We start from the raw sequence: 21,540 nt of genomic DNA, 5'->3' as shown, positions 1-21,540 counted from the left end.
GGCCAAGAATGCCTTCTGAAGGGTTAACCCTGCATTTTTCATGTTGGTGCCAAATAATATCCAAGGGGTTTACCTTGTATTTTTCACAGAATTGGCCAAAGATGCCTTCCAATGGCTTAGCCTCACATTTTTTCATATTTTATTCAAAAATAACTCAATGGGTTGGTTAACCTTGCATTTTTTCATACTTTTGCCACAAAATAGGGATTTAGCCTCTCATTATCAATAATTTGTGCCCAACTAACTTTAAAGGCAGTTAACCTCACATTTTTTCATAATTTTACGATGAAAACCTCCAAGGATTTCAAAGTTTTGTTCAAAAAAAAATAAGGGATTAGTCTTGTATTTTTTATTGGCACAACAAAAACTTCAAACAAGTACGTATCGTTTGGCTCCAAAACATTTCCAAGGGGGCAACGTTCATTTTTCTTGTACAAAATATGGCCACAATTTAAAATTCTCTTTTGAAAGGGCTCATAAGAAACGACTTAAAAATCAGACAAGATGAAACAAGAAACAGAACACCCATTAAACTATTGTTTCATGGATAATGGAGGCAACGTTTATATTCAAGCGCACATTGTGTTGTATTCATACATTTTACAGTGATGAAGAAAACAGAAGCTTTTTTAAAATTTTGTTATAAAAATGGTCAAGAACTAATTAACCCTTATTCTTAACAACACTAAGCAATGTATATACAGTAAAAATCTACCATTCTACATATGTTTTTGTTTTTTTTTACACAAGAATGGTATTTTAAACTCAATCTAACGCAGCAACTGAGGTACATGTACTTGTATCACTTTCAAAATGGGTTCATTTCAGTATTACGAATTTGACAATTCAGCAAGGTGTGATGCGGTTTGCAACACAGGCTGGGGCTTGGCATGTGAAAGGTCATTAATTATCAGGTAGAATCTGAGTCACATACACGTAGATTGTAATTTAAACTTTCAACCAACCCTGATCACTATTTTAATAAGCAGGTCAACCTGTTGAAATCAGTCCTAGAACTGTTTTGTGCCTCTTAAAGACCAAGCTGCCCGTTAAGTGTTGCTAATATACAAGTGTCTGTGCTAATCAGTCATGCCAGTATTTTGTAGACTGACCAAGAGCCACCAATAAGACTCAATAAAATTTCCTACCTGGATCTACGCATCAACCAATCTACCATATACCATCGGTGATACCATAAAATGAACCTTGTCAGTTTGTTTTCAATGTTTGTGTTTCTATTTCAAAATGTACTTTATTCATTTTGCCCATTTTTCAATAACAACCAAATACGCCCCCTATAAATTCAATATTGTAACAAGTTTCCAGACATCAAAACAAATCTTTGCTAATCAACAATCCAATTTGTTTTTCCCAACAAAATCAAGTTCTCAAAGTCTTGTCAAGGTAAACATTTCTCCATTCACAGAGACCAATATTTGTAGATTCAGATATGCAAGAATACCCCCCTAAAAAACCCAGATCTTTATTCACAAAAATAAACATCTGCTCAAAACATTAAGGAACAAAATTTTGTAGTGTGATTAAAATAACAGAGCCAATATGCTGCTCGCAATCTATGTACATTAAGGTCATGTATATCATTGTTTTAAAAAAAGAAACGTTATGATTTTGAAATGTTAGTGCTGTATAGTCTTGTATTTATTCCAATTCTACCACTGGGAAAGGCTTTGGATTTCACTTTTAGTGACCAACCCAGCATAAACTGTTTACATTATGATGTTGTCAAGTCATCTGAAATTCCTCTGCCCTTTCTCAAAGCTCGGCTTTTATCTCTAGCTTCAACTACTTCAGCCTGAAACTACAACTGGAACCAAAGCTAGGTTTTCAGAAATGGCCACAGCCAAATTCCAAAGGAGTAGTTGTGCCAACATGCTTAAGCACCCACATGCTACGTAAACGATTCTGTCGAGTAATATGCTTTGGCCTGGCAGGATCCCTATGACTGTCAAGATTCATAATAACTAATAACATCTGAGGCACCTGACTTGTGCAATACCACATTACAATCTCCAGGGCATTGTTGGGTACAAAGGAAAACCCCCCAAAACAAACCAGCTAACAAAGCAGAACTATATGTATATCATACGCAATTTTAAAACTAAATTCAACTTCAGGAGGGTGTTATTTGTTAAGGTTAAATATGAAAGCTACATTCCTAGCGTAAGGGAACAAATAACAATACTGTTTTTCTCAATTCCTCGCATTATTTTTATAAGGTCAAAGGTCACAAAATGTGTTACACAATGTAAGGAAACCAATCAGACCCAAGCTACAGGACAATTCCTTGAGACAAAAACAAAATGAAGCAAAAAAAGCTATTAATGTATGTTTTTAACTTACAAAATGCTAACCTCTTTTTCATTAAAGCATACATGATACAAAAAGCAGAACTGATTTCTGTTAGAGTTTAAGTATATCACTTCCTATTTCATACAATGAACTATTGTAATGGCTTATGAATGAAGCACTTTTAGACTTTCAAAGAGAACCGAGGAGAAGTGAGCGTCTGCAGCTTGGGAAGTTCATTAACGGGTGACGGGACAAGCTTCAAAACAAGGGACCATTAGTGAGGCACAATTAGTGGGTATTTTGAAGAAACATGACTGCAAAACCTTGGCTGCATTTGGATCCATTGATTTCAACTCTAACCCTTGTGTTTTGTTGTTTGTTTTGGGTTGTTGTTGTTGTTGTTGTTTTGGGGGGGGCTGGGAGGGGTATCAGGATTTGCCACACTCAAAAGATTGTGATTATTTGACAGTGCTTGCTGGATGGGCTTCAAGATCCTGATTCTATGAGAATACTTCCAAACTAGGCATTCAATTTCCCCCCTGCAAGTGAGCATTCTGAGAAGAGTGAATTCAATCTAACGTATCTGACCCAGAAAAGGTCAGTCTCTCTACATGGGTAAAATCATGGAAGATACTGCAACTAACAATGAAGTCAATGTAGAAATAAAAGACACCTATTATCTCTGCCAAAATGCCCATGATTTGCCACTATACGTTTGGGAAGGACAACACCAAGAAATCAGTAAGGAGATAGAAGTTATTTATATCAAAGCAGTTTTTTTTACAAATCCTTGAGGCACTGGTATTTTACAATCTTCCTTCTTTTAAAGTTTTGTTCATTAACATGGACGCTCACAGTCAAACTATACAGTCACACACAATCTAAGCTAGATGTACATCACAGTTTTCTTCATTTTTTTCGTGACAATCAAACAAGGTATTAAAACAAACAAATTACAGATCTCAGTAGGACTGTAGGCTACAAACATCTCACCTAGATAAACAATTATGTTTCTCATAGGCTTGTGTCAAATTTTCAGCACAACAAACCAACAAGAGAACAGTACAAAAAACACCTTGAAATTATTGCCAACAAGAGAAAACTATTTCTTGACCCAGTCCATTTCAGGGACAGAACACCAAAGAATGGATGCAAAAGAAGGGTATACAAAGAACTTTCAAATTCCTTCAAAGACAAGTTTTAAAAACCCCGAAAGGCCGTCCATTAAACTGCAACCACTACAGGACACAAACCATGGAGCTACTAAGCTCAGAGATTACGTGCTGAGCAAGAGCGGATTACCAGCAAAATTACCGTACAAAGTGTATTAATTGTGATTGGTCTTCCGTTGACTTCTGCTTAGCATATAAACACCCTTAGTGATAGTTTCCATTTAAGTGGTTCCATGACTTCCACGCAGTTGAGCACCCAAGGATGCAAAAATCCCTTGATATAAAAATGACAACTTCTTTAAAACTGGCTTCAAATGACTACAGTGTAAGTCTATCTTGTCTACAGAGTAGCCAGATTAAACAGAAATATTCTTTCCACCAATGATAACAGTGTAACCATTCAACTGTTTGCAAGGTTTACTTTTACTGACCTAACTACAAAGGAAAACCCTACTATTTCTTTTACTTCTGTACATGATAATTATTCATTGAAAATGGTGGGAAAGACTAACACACTGCAACAGCCAAGAATAAAAACATTTTCAGTCACGTCTATACAAGCTTCCCCGGAAACTGATTCATTCTCTAAGCACTTAACTGTACACTTTCTCTCTTCTTCCCAAATCCAAGACAAACCTAACCCCCATAAAGTCCAGCCCAATAATTCAAAACCAACACCATTACATCCAGGCAATGCATAGAAAAATACAAACTCAACTTCACTTCAGGCATGAAATTTTTTTTTCCAATTTTTACGAGACCAACTTCTCCAAGGATAAGTCTATCTGCCATCTTAGTCCATACTCCTTTTGACACCTTATTAAACTGACAGTAGAATTAACAAGCATCAGTTAATCTGGACATTGGTAATTCAAACATTTTCTGGGGTTATTGTTGCATTTCAAACAGAGCCAAACTATACCTCAATTCCTATTTGATACAATGCGACTATGCTCAAATAACTTCATTTCAACCCAACCATTTAAAAAACAAGAAAAGATGTACAAAAGCCAAAGACCCTTCAACAAAAAAGCTGACCACGCGATAACCAGCACAAAAAGGATAACAACCACTTAGTGTTACATCTTGGTGTTTCAAAGCAGTTCCCAAGTACTGTCCAGGTGGCCTTACTTGACTCTTGTGAACAGATTGAATACTGCCCTCGTTAGTTCACGCATAGATCCCATACTGTTTCACAACACAAGGCAAGTCATCAAAAATACAACCCAAGTATATCTCTGATAAATTAATGCGGAAAGTAACAAATCCAAAAAGGAGGAGAAAAGAAAGGAAAATGAATGATGTTAACATTATTTATGCATAGAATTCCTTGGTGTCCTTCCAGTAGGTTGTTGGGTCTTTAACTTTGTGGGGCTCGTCCAGTGAGTAACTGCCTTCGTCCTTCTTCTTAACGCGGTAGATCATGAACATTATGATGAGGATGATGGTGATGAGTGTGAGTACAACAGCGCCAACCAGAGCTGGAGGGAAAAAGACCCAATCCAGTGTTGAAAATTTGTGGGTGAGCACTACGGGAAGGTACTCTGAAGGCTGAAGTGCCGTTAAAGAGCACCTCTAAGGAAAACATGTTTTCTCTGATTTTATCTGTTCAAATAAATATGGAAGCATCCAAACTGAACGCAGTGTCATTTGTCTTCAGAGCTCAACTATAACAAGCTAAAAAGGGCTTTTTTTCCGTTCATGCCAAGATGCAAATTCTGAATGTAGATTGCGCCATTCAGAGAAAGAGAAAAAATGTGGGGAACCCTCGCCCCGTGTTTGTAGTGGATAATCCCTTGTGCATGCCAAACAATGGCTACATGCACTGTTAACTTGTTATAGTTGTTTGTAGCCGCTGTTTGGCATGCACAAAGGTTTGGATGCTTCCATATTTATTTGAACACATAAAACCAGAGAAAACATGTTTTCCTTAGAGGCGCTCCTTAACTCCATAGGAATGACGAATTTCAGAGCCGCAAAGTTTGCCAAATAATATCCTGAACTGAAGGCCAGAAAATGTCCGGTCCTTGGGTGTGCTGAAATGAGAGGTGATGTGGCGGGAATCAGTCGTGCATGCGCTCCAGTGAGAGGTATGCAAGTCATATTTCAGCATACTTCTCAGATTGACGGCAGCATCAACAGTGTCATGATTTGACATAGGCTTGGACCCCTCTCCCATCCCCTCCCCCCCCCAAAAAAGAAACAATTCTGTCTGATTGGAGAGACCAGCAAAAAGACGACAGATGTTGCTGACAGGATTTGATCGACTAGCAGGAGGTGAACTTACCAGCTAAAAGCACTGGGTTACCCAGGATCATTTCAAAGAAGTCCTGCTCTTTCTCCTTCTCGTTCTTGACACCAAGACTGTTGTCGTGGTTCACATCGTTGATCTCATTGGACACCGTGGCATTGCCGCCACTGTGAGCCGGCTTGTCAGTCGTTGCCGTGAAGAAGATGTCGTTGTCCTGGTTACCCTTGTTGGGTCTTGATGGTGAAGGAGTGTCTGGTTCCTGTGAAGGACAATGAGGGAAAGAAGAATCAGGAATTTAGAAAATCCCCTGCCAAATGGAACTTGATGCCTGACCCAAACTGAGAGGGAGGTTTAGTGTCTTCCCAGTTCTCAATCACCGTTAGACTTCTTCACAAATTCTAACACAAACTGCCCCAAAACAAAGCACATCTTTTCACTCAACATGTTGCCGATAAATATAAGAACAGGGCTTTCTGCATCTACACAAGAAAATGGTTGATCAATTTCTGCAAAGAAAAAACCCTTTAAGGAAAAGGCAAACAAGTTTGCATCAGACCCATGTAAGATGAAGACAGTTTAATTGGGTGGTTCTTATTTTTGACTCCAAGAGAGCCAAGATGGCACCCAAGCCTTCTCACCTGCATTGAGATCAGGTCCTAAACAACAGTTCATTTAGGGCTGAACAATTTTTGAAAGCATCAAACTTTCATTGACTTACTTTAGGTTTAGGCTTGGTGGCTGGTTCTAGTGGCTCGACAACTTCAGTACCTTCTGGTTCTGTTAGGAAGGAAGAAGTAAATAATTTGTCAGGTTGCAAGGGTTTAGTTTTAGGGCGTTCAAATTGCCAAGCTGTTTAATTCTGCCTTTTGTTACATTGCAGCAAAGAACCTTCATGAGCCACACAGCACTATCCTTGTAACTGAATTTTCCCAGGGTATCATGTCAAATAACTAATAATGGATGGTGTCTACCTTCTCAGCCCTTCAAAATCCTCCAAAAACCTCCCAGTGGAGTTTCAAGGATATGGGACAGTTAATATTTTGAAATATTTTCTATTTACGGAATGGACACTTTAGTACCACATTTCAAGAAGGTATGCAGCTGAAACTCTGAAAATTGGAAGGTATTACATATTTGGGATAAGGTACTTTGACAGAACTTTTTTTTTCAGAATTTCATGAAAAATTGAACTTTGGCATGGTTGCTGACCTAATATTTCATAACTGGGCCAGTGCATGCATGATTGTTACACCTGACAACTGACTTTTGTGTCCGTTTCACATGTCCAGACAATGAACAGCCCCCCTATGGTCTTCAGTTCCTAGTGTTCAACATTGTTGAACCAAGGCTATTTGCAGGAGGTTGAGTTGTTGAGTCCGGACTGAAAGGAACTGACCTGATATGCTGGGCTCAACTGTAATGCTCCGCAGATCTACTGTCAATGCTGTCTGGTCGGTCACGCTCTCCAGGATGGCACTCTCAACAGCTGCAGATGTGGCCTCAGTGTCCTCTGGGAAGGTGAGCTTAGTGGTGACCACCAGGCTGCCTTCAGTGATAGACACACCCACACAGGATTCTGCCCGGCTGGTCAGCTGGTTTGAGCTTGTCAGCTGTGTGCAAAAACAGAAAATGAATCAGAACAATGCAGCAAATCAAGTCACACTGTACGGTTACTGTATTCTAGTGGGTGGGAGTGGGGTCAAATGCTTAGCGTTTGTGACTCTTAATCAGCAAGTCGGGGGTTCGAATCCACCTGCTGGCAACAGGTTGTGTCCTTGGGCAAGCTGCTTCACCCCCACTTGCCTCTCTTTACCCAGGCATATCAAATGAGAGCCCAAATTTGTTGGGAAGTAACCTGCAATGGACTGGCAGTCGGCAGACACCAGGAATAAATGCCAGCCTGAGGGACCACACTGGCTTGTGACAGACTTCACCAGGACTTTACTTTTACTTAGAGTACCAAATTATAGTGAACATGTTACTTCTCTTTTGGTGTTTAACATTACTGTGTATACTTTGGGTACTAATCATTAGACTGTACCAGAATCGTGGAGAGTTCTGCTTGAAGATTCAAAGTACACAGTCAACACTTCAACCTTTTCTGGTGTTTGTAATCAGATTGGAGGCAGAGAGCAGACAGGATGGGACCAAAGGGATGGCGTGGATGGGTGGGGGTGACCGTACGGGGGGAGGGGGAGACAACTTGATGGGCAACACATACAGCTACATGTAGATAGAAATAGCGTACAGACAGCCCTGAAACAACCCAACAACTCACCACAGAGCACACTTGGTTGAAGACTTCCAACGATTCAACTGAATTAGGATCCCTGTAGGTTTCAATGAAGTTGGCCCTTCTATTGCCAATCTTTGTGATCCGGATGGTATTATCGAACGACAGCTTGACGGATGCTGCAAACGAATGGAAAAATGTGAGAAATCAGTGAGGTTTCCAATCTGAACAAGTAAATCAATGCTAAGAACCTAACTGGTACATGTACAGTTGAACTTCATTAAGAGGTCCTTCAGACTTGGCAGGTTACCTTGTTATAACAAGAAGCAAAATAATGAAGAACAAAGGTAATAGGACCAAAAAATGTCCTTGTAAGCAGAATGTTGTAGCGACAGAGCGCTTATTAATGAGGTTCGACTGTACATTCATCCACTGCTTGGGTGAGGACAGCTCTATCCTGCACAACATGCTGGCTGGCTCCTCTTTCTAGAACTTAGCAGTACCGGGGTACAAGCAATTTCCCTGCTTAACAAATTGGCATGCTAAGCAAAAATTCCCTGGGAACTGATCACACCAAGTAAAAAAAAGGGGGTATTTATCAACTGGAAACCCAATTTTGCTCAGCCTTTATTTTTTTTGTTTGGCAACTTTCTGTACAGCTGGCTTGGCAATCTTTATAAATACTAAGCAATTACAATCTTCTTGTACACATGAATAGGTGCATAAACCCAATCACAGGTACACCTTTTTTTTTGGTGTTCATGTTATGAACACCAATTTTTAAAAAAACAACAATGATGTAAATATGTGGTGTGAGGTTGGTCATCCAGCTCTATGCCAACTAAGAATAACTCTAACCCTATATAATACTACAAATTACTACTTGTAGTAAAATGTAGTACTGAGCGCTGTCGCTTGTAAGAGGACATGACTTTATTGTTCTGTGAAGCCATAAGATACGATAGGTAAGACAATGTACCATACAGTGCTGTGGCACCATGAATGCATGGTTTTATTGTTCTCTATACAAGTAACAATGGAAGTAACCTAGCCAGAAGTAGTAATCTGTAGCGCTAGGTCCTTCAGGGTCAGACCACTACTTAGTATTTTGTAGTACTGTGTAGTGCAAGCCAAACAATATGCTTGGGGGTTAGGGTTAAAGAGTGTTTTTTAAGTTTGGCAAATCTCATTCTGCAAAGAGTCATTACACATTGCTCTAGCATTCACAATGGTGCCGTTGCAATCAAATAAAGGGTACAGCGGCTGTGCAAATGTACATCTCCCAACTCTACAAAAACTGACACAAACAATTAGGATAGAAGCATTTGAGGTATATGTAGCAAAAGCTTGAGGGCAATGATTCATTTTCACGAGGTGTTTCATTCACAGCACAGGGAGACCATGGTTTAGTTGTCACATCCCAGGCACGGCAAAACCCAACTGGTACATGTACATGTATCTATCTTAAGACATGCACACAGGACTTCTCTTCATCCTCACAAACTTGTCAACAAAGACAATATTGCTCAGCAAATGCACTTCTATGCCACATGTACTGGGTGGGCCAAGATAAGGTGCATGTAGCCAGTCAAACATATTAACAGTGCATAGGGCATTAACCGGGAGCCCGTTCATATTAAGCAGCTTCTTTTTGTGCCGAGTGCATTTCCCTGCAATGTGAGCCAAAACTTTTATTTTACAATATGACAATTGTATAATACCGAAGCGAATAAATTATGTCTTGGACACAGCTAGGTGTGCAAAAAGCAGTGGAGCAAGAACCAGCACAAGAACCAACATGCACCTGTCCTCCATTCATTTGCATTACACTTTCGGTTCAAAATGACACCACACTTTGCTTTTCTGCATTATCATGGTGATATTTTAAGTGATAATTATCACAGTGACACTTTGCATGTCCCCTGTACAGAAACTCCTCAGCCCTTACAATATTGACTCCTCTCACTCTTGGAGAATTCGGGATGAATAGGATCAAATTACAAGCACAGTTCTTGCTGGCAGGACACTAAATACACACATGTACATACAAATAAAACTTTTAAATAAGAGTCAAGAGAGTGCCCAAAGTGACATCACAGCAATAGCACCCTCGGCCACCGGAAAACAAAGACGATAATGAAGAAGTCCTACATGTACCGGTATGTAAATGAAACAGTACACATGTGTGCTACTGTATGCTATTTTTACATACATGTAGCAAGAGGCCCAAGTAGTAGAGGTGCATTGTAACTGCACTTCAATGTTTGAGAGTGACATTCCTAGTTCTGCCCCATTCAAAGCACAGGTGGCATAACAAATCCCAGGGTGCAACAGAACACACTTTTATCTGCTGGCGTCTCCTTGCTTTCAATTGGAGAAAACAGAGCCTGGCTCTCCAAAGCCAGCAGAGAGAGGTGGGTTCACTACCACTGGCTGTTTAGCGTTGACAGGCAGGCTCTTCTGGCTGGCACTTACAGCCCGGGGCCAAGTTCGAGGAGTTGTTATTCACAGACAATAACTGAGCACAGAGAATAGCAGCTTAGCAAAGACAGGTAACCAGCCCAAGTACATGTACCGGTACAATGTACATGTACCATACCTTGGATAGCACACCACATATACTGTACATATACATGTGCTAGAGACTGGCTGTGTTAATATGCAGCGGTTCCTGCTTATAAACAGCACCTTAGTTCAAACCCAGAAGAATTTTGCATGTTTACATGTACAGTGTATATGCGGTAGATTTTTCCTTTTTCTGACTCAAGCTCATAATTTGAGGGCCAGGCAGGGGTAAACTGTTCGCATGTCCCAGAGTGGGTGTCTGTCTGTCTGTCCGTCTGTCTGCTGGCTGATCCCTGTCAAGACTGTGCTTTGTTTATTGTGCTTGGCTGGCAAACAGAACACTTTGTTTATCTGATGTGATTGGTAAACACACTTGCATGGAACCTCTCAGGAGTCAGAGAGGAGAGGGTTGAGAATTCTTGAAATGTTAAAACTATGTCATGGCATTTGGGGGTCAGAAAATGTGATCTGCAGTCTTGTATAAACATTCCAAACAAGTCCAGGTTTCTGGCCAACCAATGTTAAGGTATCATTTGGGCATCCTATGTGTTATTTTGGACACCTCATTTTTTAACGCGAATGTATTTTTAAACATGTATAAAGCAAAGTGGATGCCCTGTTTTATTTCAAGGCAAATTTGGGTATCAAAATTTCAAATCCCCAACAAAAGATTTTAGAGAATACTGTGGGGTCAAGGTTAAGGGAACCTCAACAGCACTAAGGGAAATTTAAGATGCCCAGTCAAGGCCACCGTACTGTCATTTCTGGTTTCAACTTGGATGGACATCTTTGAAGAAACATCATGAAAAGTGATTGGAATTGGGATGGCCACTGGAAGGACTGAACTAGACCTGGCCTATTGGGGTCATCGAGTTTGATCCAGGGGCTGATATGCATTGATGGAGAACAAAATTGAAGATGGTCCTTGCATCGGAGGTAGGAGTAATAACAAACTGTCATTCTTTTACCAGCTGCCTGACAGTTTGACATTTCACCTGATGTTTGAAAAAAAGCAAGATAATATCGCACATCAAATAATACTAAGCATCAAATATTGTGAGTCAAATAATATTGCCTGTCACTATTAGACTGGTTAAAAACTCTGTTTATAACATAGATCTTGGGTATTTTTAGGGAAGAGTGAACTGCAGTGTTTATCTAGCTACATGTAGTTAATTACAAGTTTTTTGGTGCTAACATTATTAGTGAACGAGAGAGGAACAGGTTTCCTTTTCTAGACTTTGTTGGGTCAGATGCAGCACATGCATATCCATACATACTGCAAGCAAATCTTCAACATAAATTCCTACCAAACCATATCAAGATGATAAATTTCACTTTGCATTCTGCAAAATAAAAACAGAGGAAGGTTTCTTTTTCACAACATACAGTACATGTACATACATGTACGTGTATATTCTTATCTGTCAAAGATAAATAAAATAATCCCGAGCATTCCACATAAGAAGAGACAAGTAAATGAGGTCCAAAATGATTCAAGATAATGACAAATTGAACATTTCTCCAGATGCACCTACATGTACTGGTAGTGCTGTAAAAGGCCACCGCTGCATACCACAATTTCTTGTAGACCGGCGGTTCATTTATAATCATTTCCCACAAGTGTTGGCCCACCTCTACTGAGCGCAAGTTTACAGATTTATCCAAGCTTCATAAACAGCAACCAGCAGGGATGTGTCTTTGTTCTGAGTCACTGTAAAGTCCTGAGGAAGTCCTTCACGTGAAATGAATTACAGCCCCAGCGTGGTCCAGGTGGGTTTTCTTTTGTCTGCATAATGACTTGGGGGCCGAGAGCGAGAGATCCAGCTAGAATTTCACACAGAGATTCCAAGATTTGCAGAAGCTCCCAAAATAGCAGGGACGTGGGAAAACACAGGAGGGGGACAGGGACAGGAAGGCCGGTTGGCGTGAAAGAACCAGAGGGGATGCGATTAAAGTGTCGTTGGTGACTGATGCTGAAATGGCCGCGATTGGTGACAACAGCCTTGATGTGAATGCCATTTAACCGCTTTGCCTTCATATTTGTTACTTTCCATCCTTTATTGGTGGTTCTATCCGAATGACAGGTTTTGAAGGGAGGGGGAAAGAAAGGATGTTAATTTCTCTTCTCCACCATGACCAGTCATTGTTGTTCTGAAAACAAGAGGAAACCAAGCACAGTGAACTTGGCATTGTAATCTTGAACTTTGCTCCCTGGAGATACCGGTAGCTTCTAGCAATAACAGTTCACAGACTGCCTCTCGTCTGTTCTAGAATTTGTGAACTCCAACAAATCTGGCTGAACAGCAGTTTCAAAAAGTCTATGGGGAAACATCCTTCTCATGGTCCTTTGGCAGTTTGCCAATCACAAAATACTGTCCACCAGAAATGAATCGTTTGGACTGGCTCCAAACAGTGGACTGGATAGTTTCCTATATTTCCACAGCTTGCCAAACCAGACAAGGTTCCGGATAATTGAAACACACGTAGTACATGTAATTCAAACTTTCCAAACATCATTCTTTACAATTTGATTTAATAGGGTACTAACTTGATCTAATTTCTGCTGATTAGGTGCTTGCACCTGTAAAGGAAATTCCACACTGCTCCCAGTCTAACAGCCATGTGTGGAACCTCCACAATCATACAGAATCCTAACTCATCCAACAGATTCCTGGCCAATCCAACAAAGTCCACCAACCATAAAGTAAATGGGTGCAGAGTACGGTACCTCAACATGCACAAACAGCAGTGTGTGGAATCCAACAAAATCGTAACCTTTCCAAACAGAATCCTTGTTAATCCCACAGAATCTATCAATACCAAAATGTGGATCCCACCCAAACTCAAGGAGTGAACATGAGAAGCCTGCTGACTGCTGAACACAACAGAATCCAGGAGCTCCCCCCCCTCTCCCGTAAATGTAAGATATACCTACATGTATTTCCTTTTCCTTTCAGAAGTACATGTATGAGAGCCAAACCAATTCTGTTGATGGAGTACACATACATGTACATGTAGATATTGTTGTACCAGTATGTACAGTACATGTATATCAGGTTAAAGTTTAAGAAAGTACCCATAAGCAGTTCAATGGAGCTTGGCCATGCTCCAGCAGTCACAAATTGAGGAAGCCCACTCATAATCCTGCTCCAATCCTTAAGCCTCATGACATGCCCAAGACAACCAATTAAAGTACCCTCCCATGACACTCTCTAAACCCTTCTCAGATCACATTCACTCATCAATCATATTAAACTGAGGCCACTCTACCCTGGCGGGGCCATTTAGTCCCTTTTGATGACACACCACTCTGGTAGCCTGTACATGTACCTAGCATGTGCATTTTTAAGGCCAATGTCAGGATCAGCATCTGGAAACTGCACACCACCACAATTTAGCTGCAGAATGATAGGGAATCGTTCAGGATAGCAGGGGAGTTTCAGCTTAAAGGGGGAGGGGAAGAGATCTTAGGGTAGAGGAAGGAATGGAGACAGAAATTCTGTAAGAGGGAACATCCCAACTCACAGTTCCAGTTGTCAGTCGCCCTTGTCACCAAATGGCAAATATTTACAAATTCTGCCAAGAATCCTGAATGACTGGCCAGACAAACTTTCCATTTATCACTGAACAATTTTAAAGGTACAGTCCGGCATGTGCAGCTGTTCATAAAATACCAGTACTTAGTTTGAAGAGTTAGTTATAGGACTGCTTTCATGCAAAATAGTTCTTTTAGGCAAGCAATCATCTTAAAAACAACGTGTCCCAAGATGCAGTTTTGGAAATTACCATTTAGCAGTTTGTTTTAATTTGGCTAAGCATGTGCAAGCGATGACACAATACACATGCATGCGTTGCTACCGTATAATCCATCAGTTCAGTGTGTAGTATTCAAGTACAGGTGCATGTACATGCACCTGTACACTCAGATGAATGAGAGAGCGTGTCCCAGATGCTGAACTTAAGTGCACTTCTAAACATGACTCTGCAATGTTTTTATTTGAAATTGAGACACTGTTTTTATCAAAATATACCAGTACAGCATTCACTGAACTCAAATGTCATAAAGTTAGTTGTGCATAAATCAACCTTCCTTAGATTATGAGCTCAAAATGACGGACTGCGCCTTTTAACAGTGGCTGCAAAAACATGTATGCGCACGAAGCTAAAATGCTGGATAGTGTCTAATCTTTGCTGGCTGCAAACCAGCATGTACGGTACATACATGTACATGTACCAGTACATGTACAGTGTACATGTACAGTGTACATGTACAGTGTACATGTACAGTGTACATGCATTTCATTCCAAGTAGCATAAAATGCTCTTTTTATTGGCAAGGCCAAAGTGTGAACACTGCAAGCCATGCATTCACATGTAAACAAAACATTCAACCACTAGTGACAGATTTGTAATGCAATTTGCCCAAGCTGCATGCGACGTTTCCAGACTGTAATCCAAATGTAAAGAATGAAATTCTAAGTACATGTACATGCATCTTACCCGTACCTTTCAGTGTTTGAAGATCACCTACAGAAACAAAAAAAAAGACAACAACAATTCTAGGATCTTCGAGAGCACAGAAAAGGGAGAAATTTCAAGTTTGGATTTTTCTGCTAATGAAGATGTCCATGCACTCATGATCCTAAGTGTGGTGTCATTCAAGGCAGAACAGGTGTGTCTCTAAATTGCTTTGCATAAAATATCTGAATTTTCAACATTTTCTTGGAGTACGGTTTACGTATATGTACATGTACACAAACAATGTTCCACTTTGTACTTGGTTTTCATGTTTTCATAAACAGCTTGTTTGGACATTAGTAGTGCCCTCGCGCACACAGTGAGGAAAGTATTTTCTAAGAATTGAAAAACTACCACTTTTTCTTCACTTTCGACAAAAACAAAGGAATTTACCAGTAGATCGTTTGCTTTGTTGTTACATAGTAATATGCATGAAAACAAGTTGCACTGAATATCCACTGCATGTCTCCTTTGAATCAAACTGTACCGGTAGTTAACCAACACTGTTAAAAAGGGCAGATTTTTTGGTACCAGTACCTCAATCAGAAATCTGTACACCATCATCCATGATGTGCATTAACCCTAAGAGTGGGGTGGGGAGAGAAGCAGTATCCCCCAACATACATCTAAATCACCAAAGTGCCTTTTTTCAGGAGCCGAGTCTTTAGGACTCTATAGAGAAATTCTTTGCAGTCATTTTGAAACCAATTTTGTGAAAATTGAAAATACATGGACATGTACATGTACTGTTGTGCAGTGCCCATTTCTCTGAGAAAAGTCAGCCAAAAATGTATACATTTATCTTTTCCACTGTGGTACTCAATGCACACGGGCTGGAACATACCGGTATGTACATGTAACTATGAGATTCAAATACTAGAGTACATGTATGTCTGATTGAAATCAAACTCCAAATATGTAATGATAAGGAGTGTCTTTTGTAAGCTACCAGGATTCAAGTTTCAAAGACAAATGAGCACATTGAAACCCTCCTCCCCCCTCCCCCAAGATGGGCCAAAATAACCCGGCTCTTTGAGGGTTAACACAGGCCGAACTGTGCAGCCCTGAAAACTCTCTCACCATCCAGTACCTTTAAAGACTGGGCTGGTTGTTTGTTATTTATGCCAGCTGAGGCCAGCCCTGATGCATACATGTACATAGTTGTAAGGTACGGTACCAAGCTCTGCCTGGAACTGTGCCTGATGCCCCCCAGAGCCAGCCAATTATGAAAAGGTGAAGCCCAAGGTGACCGAGTGCAGTCAACATTACAGAACATCCTCAATGAGACTTGAAACTGCTTGTTGTTTCTACAATTTGATAAAACAGCCTTTGTGTTTGTTAACATTTTTTGTCTTTATACATGTAAGTTCCCACAAACTTTAAGTGTAGGAAATGTACAAAACGCATAGTACATGTACATGTACATTGTAAATGAAATTTAATACATGTGCATACAAATGAAGTAACACTGCTTTCTTTCTCGAAGTTGGACTATTTTACCTTTATTATGTGGCAAGCTTTCAATGGAAAATTTCTCCGACATTCAACCAATGACACAAGAGTAATTAAACTTCTGAAACAGGAATGAGGAAATGTTTCATTTTTCTTGTTTGGCATTAAATCTCTCCCGATTTCTTTTCAACATTAGGGCTTAGTCAATTCGAATAATTTACTATTCAAATATTCGACCTTCAATTCGATTGACTATCCGATTATTCGGTTGTACTGACCAGCAGATTGTAGATGAACAAACCATCAGTTGCAATAATGCACACAATGGTACATTAAAATAAGTAAAATAGCTTCCCACTCCTTAGCAGTACATGTATCTCCAGCCTGATTTAACAGATGAACAATACTTCTTGCCCTATTGAAAATTCCTTCTAAATTTTTAAAGAATAATTTACTTTTTGAATCGCTGTAAGATACATTATTCTGTCGCTTTTCATTTTCATTAGTGTGATTTTTCTCACTGAAAACAAAAACAATCTCCCTTCCTTTTCATGAATGTTCCATTCAAATATTCAAATTCGGAAAATAACATTCCAATATTCGATAATCAATCCAATACTCTGATATTTGGCAACGCCCTATTCGACATCTTTCCCCTTTGGAAGAACAGCAAAAGAAATTTACAGCGCCTTTGAAAGGGGCAGCCCACAGAACCCCACGGGGTATGACAATTCTGGTGCAAGAACGTGCTGTAAACAACAGGGCCCCTGGAAGTGGCCTTTCATACCTTGTAATGTGAGCTTGGGGATTTCGCCCTGGCTGGCGAAAAAAAATTATGTTGATTACTGTAGCAGGGATGCTTTAAAAAAAAAAAAGTTAAACAAAGCTGAGCTTCGGTCCGGGTAAACAGCACCAGACTCGGTGCCTGAACTTGCCAACACTGAGGTCTTCCTTTTAAGGCTTCAGAAATGTTTAAATGAAAGTAGTTACACACGGCATAAATTGTTTGGATGAGCATTCTGAAATCTTTACATGTGCTAAAAACATGTACACGTACGGGTAACTGTAAGATGTTTCGCATTTTGCACATGTACATTAATAAGAGCAGCTTGCTTTCCCAACCAGGAATTTTATACCGGTATGTGCTTTAGGGGGTTTATGGCCTGTTACTCTGGTATCATCGCAGTTCTGGTATTTCTGTGGACTTTTCAACCCAAACATACACGTACGTGTACATGTGTGTACATAATTTGATTTTCTTATGAAGAGCTGCATATTTGAAGCTATCTGGGGTGGACCCTTGTTCTTTCGTATTTGGCATGCACTGGAGCAGATGGGAATAAACTCTGTGATTTTGAACTGGTGACCGGCAAAAGCCCTTTTCGCACGACGACCAAAAAACTCGCAAGGCTTGAGACACAATTTGATTGTTTACTTTACAAACCGTGATCGTGTCCTTTCACACGGCACCGTGTAACATTTCGCAAGCATTCCTTGAGACGCGAACGCTTATTCCGCGGGTTGTCGGTGAACTCCACACTTATTGAGCGTAAATACCTCTAGTACCAGCGCAACGTGAGGTCAAAGATTGCAGGGCATCGATAAAAACTGGCTGATGCTACATCGGCAGAGTCCAACTTGCAGACGAAAAAACGTTCTCCCGAAACCTATGTTTCGGGAAGTAACAAGAAGCAGAAAAGTTCCAAGAGGGGCTGGGAGTATGATGAGACTCTCAGCCTTATAACTGCCATGGAAATGCCGCAATTAAGGCGACAATGGACGGCATGGTCCACAATAGCCACGTGTGGCGGGAAGTCGCAGGAGGTATTCCCGATTGCACCGGCGAGCAGTGCCACGATCGCAGGACATACCTGAAACAACGCTACAGAGACAGGTATCAGAGTTAAAGGGAATGCACATGCTGTGTGGGGTTGCAGATCACTCCGCATGCGCACTGTGAAGGTTATCGCAGGGGACGTTGTACAATAAACAGTGCGTCCATTCACACGACCGTTTCTCATGGGTTGCTTGAGAAATCTTCCGCTGGTGGAAGATTTTGTCGTAGGTCCGGACCTCCTCCAAAATATCTCAAGGATTCACCAGGAATGCTTGTCACTCTCAAGCGTTGCCGACCTTTCACACGATGGCAATTTTGAAAGATTCCTCAAGCATAAGAAAGTTTCTCGAGCCTTGCGAGTTTTTTGTCATCGTGTGAAAAGGGCTAAAGGCTAGAAAACCAGTTTCAGCGGTTACTGCCCTGCCTGCATCTGGATCACTTCTAACCTACTTTTCTTTCCAACAGGAAGGACCTGACATGTATATGCTGGATGTGGTTTGTCGTTTCATTTGCTCTCTTCAATTCAGCAATTCTGTGAAGTGCTTGTGTGGAATTCCTGTCCTTCATGCAAATCACACATGGCAAGTCCTCCAGTTTGTTTCCTTCCCCTGGTTTTCATTCCCAATTCCTGACATGCATCCTAATAAATCCAAAGTGACAGGCATCTATACAACCAGCCAAGCTATCAGGTTTCCTTGTTGATCTCTATTGTGCCAAGCTGGCAAAGGGTTATTGTATCCCTGAGTAACACCAAAAATTCACCCCTTTTTTCCCTTAAGAGCTTCTTTCAGCAATGCCCATGACCCTCTAGCCTCAGCCAGAATAAGACTTGAATATTTCAATGCAACAGAGGTATCACCCCATGACATAGGTGTGTAGTGTACTGTACAATGTACATGTACATATGGCTGATCCACCTGCTGTACATGTACAGTGTACTTCCAGCTCATTACCATGACACAATGGCTTTTGGTAATTTCTGTACCCTTTTCAATTGATTTGAAGGTTAATAAAACTAGCTACAGTCCTTCTCTCTTAGCGATTGAGGACCACCGTTTTCAGACTTTATCTGGTAAGGTGGTCCCCAAACAGTTCAAGCACTTAAAAGCAGTGTATAGGATTTGCATTTACTGGTACATGTATTGTAAATTGTCAGAATTTGCCAATTTTTGGTTTGTGATTTAGTTTGTGTATCATTGCAAGGACCCCTTTCATTTTTTGAGTTCACTGCTTTGAGGAAAATTGAGAAAAAATTGTTAACACTCGAAGCCTAACTCGTGTAATTTGTCTCGCAAAAGTCCATGGGCCACAGGACTTTCCTGAGTTCCACAATAGTGCACAGTCAATCTGGAGAACAACTGTAGCTCTCAAAAATGCATTTTTTCTATGGTATTGAGCAGTGATAGTGGTTTGTAAATTTACCTTGAAGTTTGTGTTTCCTCTTCGGCAATGCAACACTGAAGATTTTGTTGAATAAACACCATGTCATCGTGCAGTGAGTTGACTGCAGTCACCACAGTCACTGAGCAACCAAAATGCACAGTGTACATGTACCAGTGCATGTGCATACTGCACAATCAACGAATTTGTTCACTCTTCATACTGTACAGTGTATGTACTGTAGCCTCCCATGTCGGGCAAAAACCCTCCACACACCGCCGGTGCCCATCATAAACACTTTATAAATCAGCAAATGTGGCAACCCCCATCATAAACACTTTATAAATCAGCAAATGTGGCAACTATCCTTGCATTTTGGGCTTAAGAGTTACTGTGACTGGAAAAATAGAAAGCTAAATGTCTCGAAATTGAAAATTTTGTTTGAGAAAACCAGGGAGCTCAGAAGGAGCAACCATGATCTACCCATGTATTTGGACCATACCATAATCTTAAGGGGTTATGTTACAATGATAAATTCATGAGATAAACTTCCACAGTTTCATAAAGAAACCTCAAATATCAAAACAGTCCAAATTCTCTTTTAGGCCGTTAGTTATGGTTATATATATATTTATTTTATTAGTTAATACTGCAGTTTAGGCACACCGAAGGCACATTGGCAGTTTGTACCTTACCTGTTGATATAGACTCTTCCAACAGCTCAATGCTTCACACACATTTTCTTTGTGTCTGTTAATGGTAACGGTAGTGGAACGAATTGTATTTGCCAAAGATCGTCCGAACGGACAATCTTTGGAAAAAAATATGAAATTTCTCTTTTCTCAAAAATGACAGCATTCCTGGCAGTAGAATTTTACAGACTGTCTGACACCATTATGTACCAGGTACTTACTTTACCCTGAGAAATTTCAAGATAATTCGACAGTCCCGTTTTTGAGATCTTAAAAATCCTATACACGGTCTTTAATCCCATCTGTACATGTACGTTCTCAGAACACCTTTCCACCACACCTTGTCATCTTACCAGTAAACTTTACTGTTAGTTTTCAGTCCGTGGCGTTGTGAGGTTTTTGACCAAATACAAGTGTACTTCATCACTTTACACACAAACACACACATATTGGTACTGGGGTTGTAGGCACTACAAGAGTTGAACAATAGTTATTACAGGGGCAAACTTGTTATTGTCCCTGCAAGTCAGTCTGACATTTCCTACCAAAAGAATGTGTCCCCTTGGCATTGGGCTAGCCAAAGCTGTTAAATGCCTACACGTACCGGCATGTGCCGGCAATAGTTCAACGTCAAGAATGAATTATCAACCAATCAATGATCCAGAGCCAAACCTTTGTCTCCACTGCTCGTTTATCAGTGTTCTACCCAATGAGTGATTCCTCTGAACTCCCAACAACTGCCACTATTGCATAACCCAGTTTGTCCTCTTACCTGCGGCCTTCGTGCCGGGCCCCACGGTACCTGATCCTATCTCGCCGGGTACTTCTGTGTTGTCCTCGTCATCGGGTGTTCCGGCTTCTGCCACATTGCCCGGTTCCCCACCATCCCCACTGCCATCAATGTACATGACATTGTCCTCATCAGCTGCCTGTACACACACAAAAATGAACAAGTTAAAAAAAAGCCAATAAGTAAATAACAAAACCACATCCATGTCAATTTCTGGGGAATGTATATACCTGTATACTTGTGGCAAAATTGGATCAAGTTGATCCAATTCACAACCATTTCTGAATAGCACATGTGATGTATAGCCAAATCTTATAACTTACACCTGGTTATTGAA

At 40.5% G+C, this 21,540-nt stretch overlaps 1 protein-coding gene across 3 annotated transcripts; it reads right to left on the bottom strand.

The window, feature by feature from the left end:
• Window positions 1-534: 534 nt before the first annotated feature.
• On the bottom strand, window positions 535-21,369 carry LOC147795225 (uncharacterized). 3 transcript variants are annotated; one of them, XM_087132193.1, is made up of 7 exons: window positions 21,186-21,369; window positions 15,035-15,061; window positions 8,012-8,145; window positions 7,130-7,343; window positions 6,452-6,510; window positions 5,770-5,992; window positions 535-4,963 (listed from the first exon to the last, which is right to left on the bottom strand). In XM_087132193.1, exons 1-7 carry the CDS (start codon window positions 21,319-21,321, stop codon window positions 4,797-4,799), a joined length of 960 nt encoding a protein of 319 aa, XP_086988319.1. In that variant the 5' UTR covers window positions 21,322-21,369; the 3' UTR covers window positions 535-4,796. The 3 variants fall into 3 exon arrangements, with proteins under 3 accessions (XP_086988319.1, XP_086988320.1, XP_086988321.1); XM_087132194.1 differs by having other exon boundaries at window positions 15,041-15,061; XM_087132195.1 differs by lacking the exon at window positions 15,035-15,061.
• Between the last annotated feature and the right edge of the window lie 171 nt (window positions 21,370-21,540).

This window comes from Acanthaster planci, unplaced genomic scaffold (assembly GCF_054643075.1).
Source record: "Acanthaster planci isolate LZ-2023a unplaced genomic scaffold, COTS_SCS Contig120, whole genome shotgun sequence".
Lineage (NCBI taxonomy): Eukaryota > Metazoa > Echinodermata > Asteroidea > Valvatida > Acanthasteridae > Acanthaster > Acanthaster planci.
This window is presented reverse-complemented; position numbering and strand designations above follow the sequence as displayed.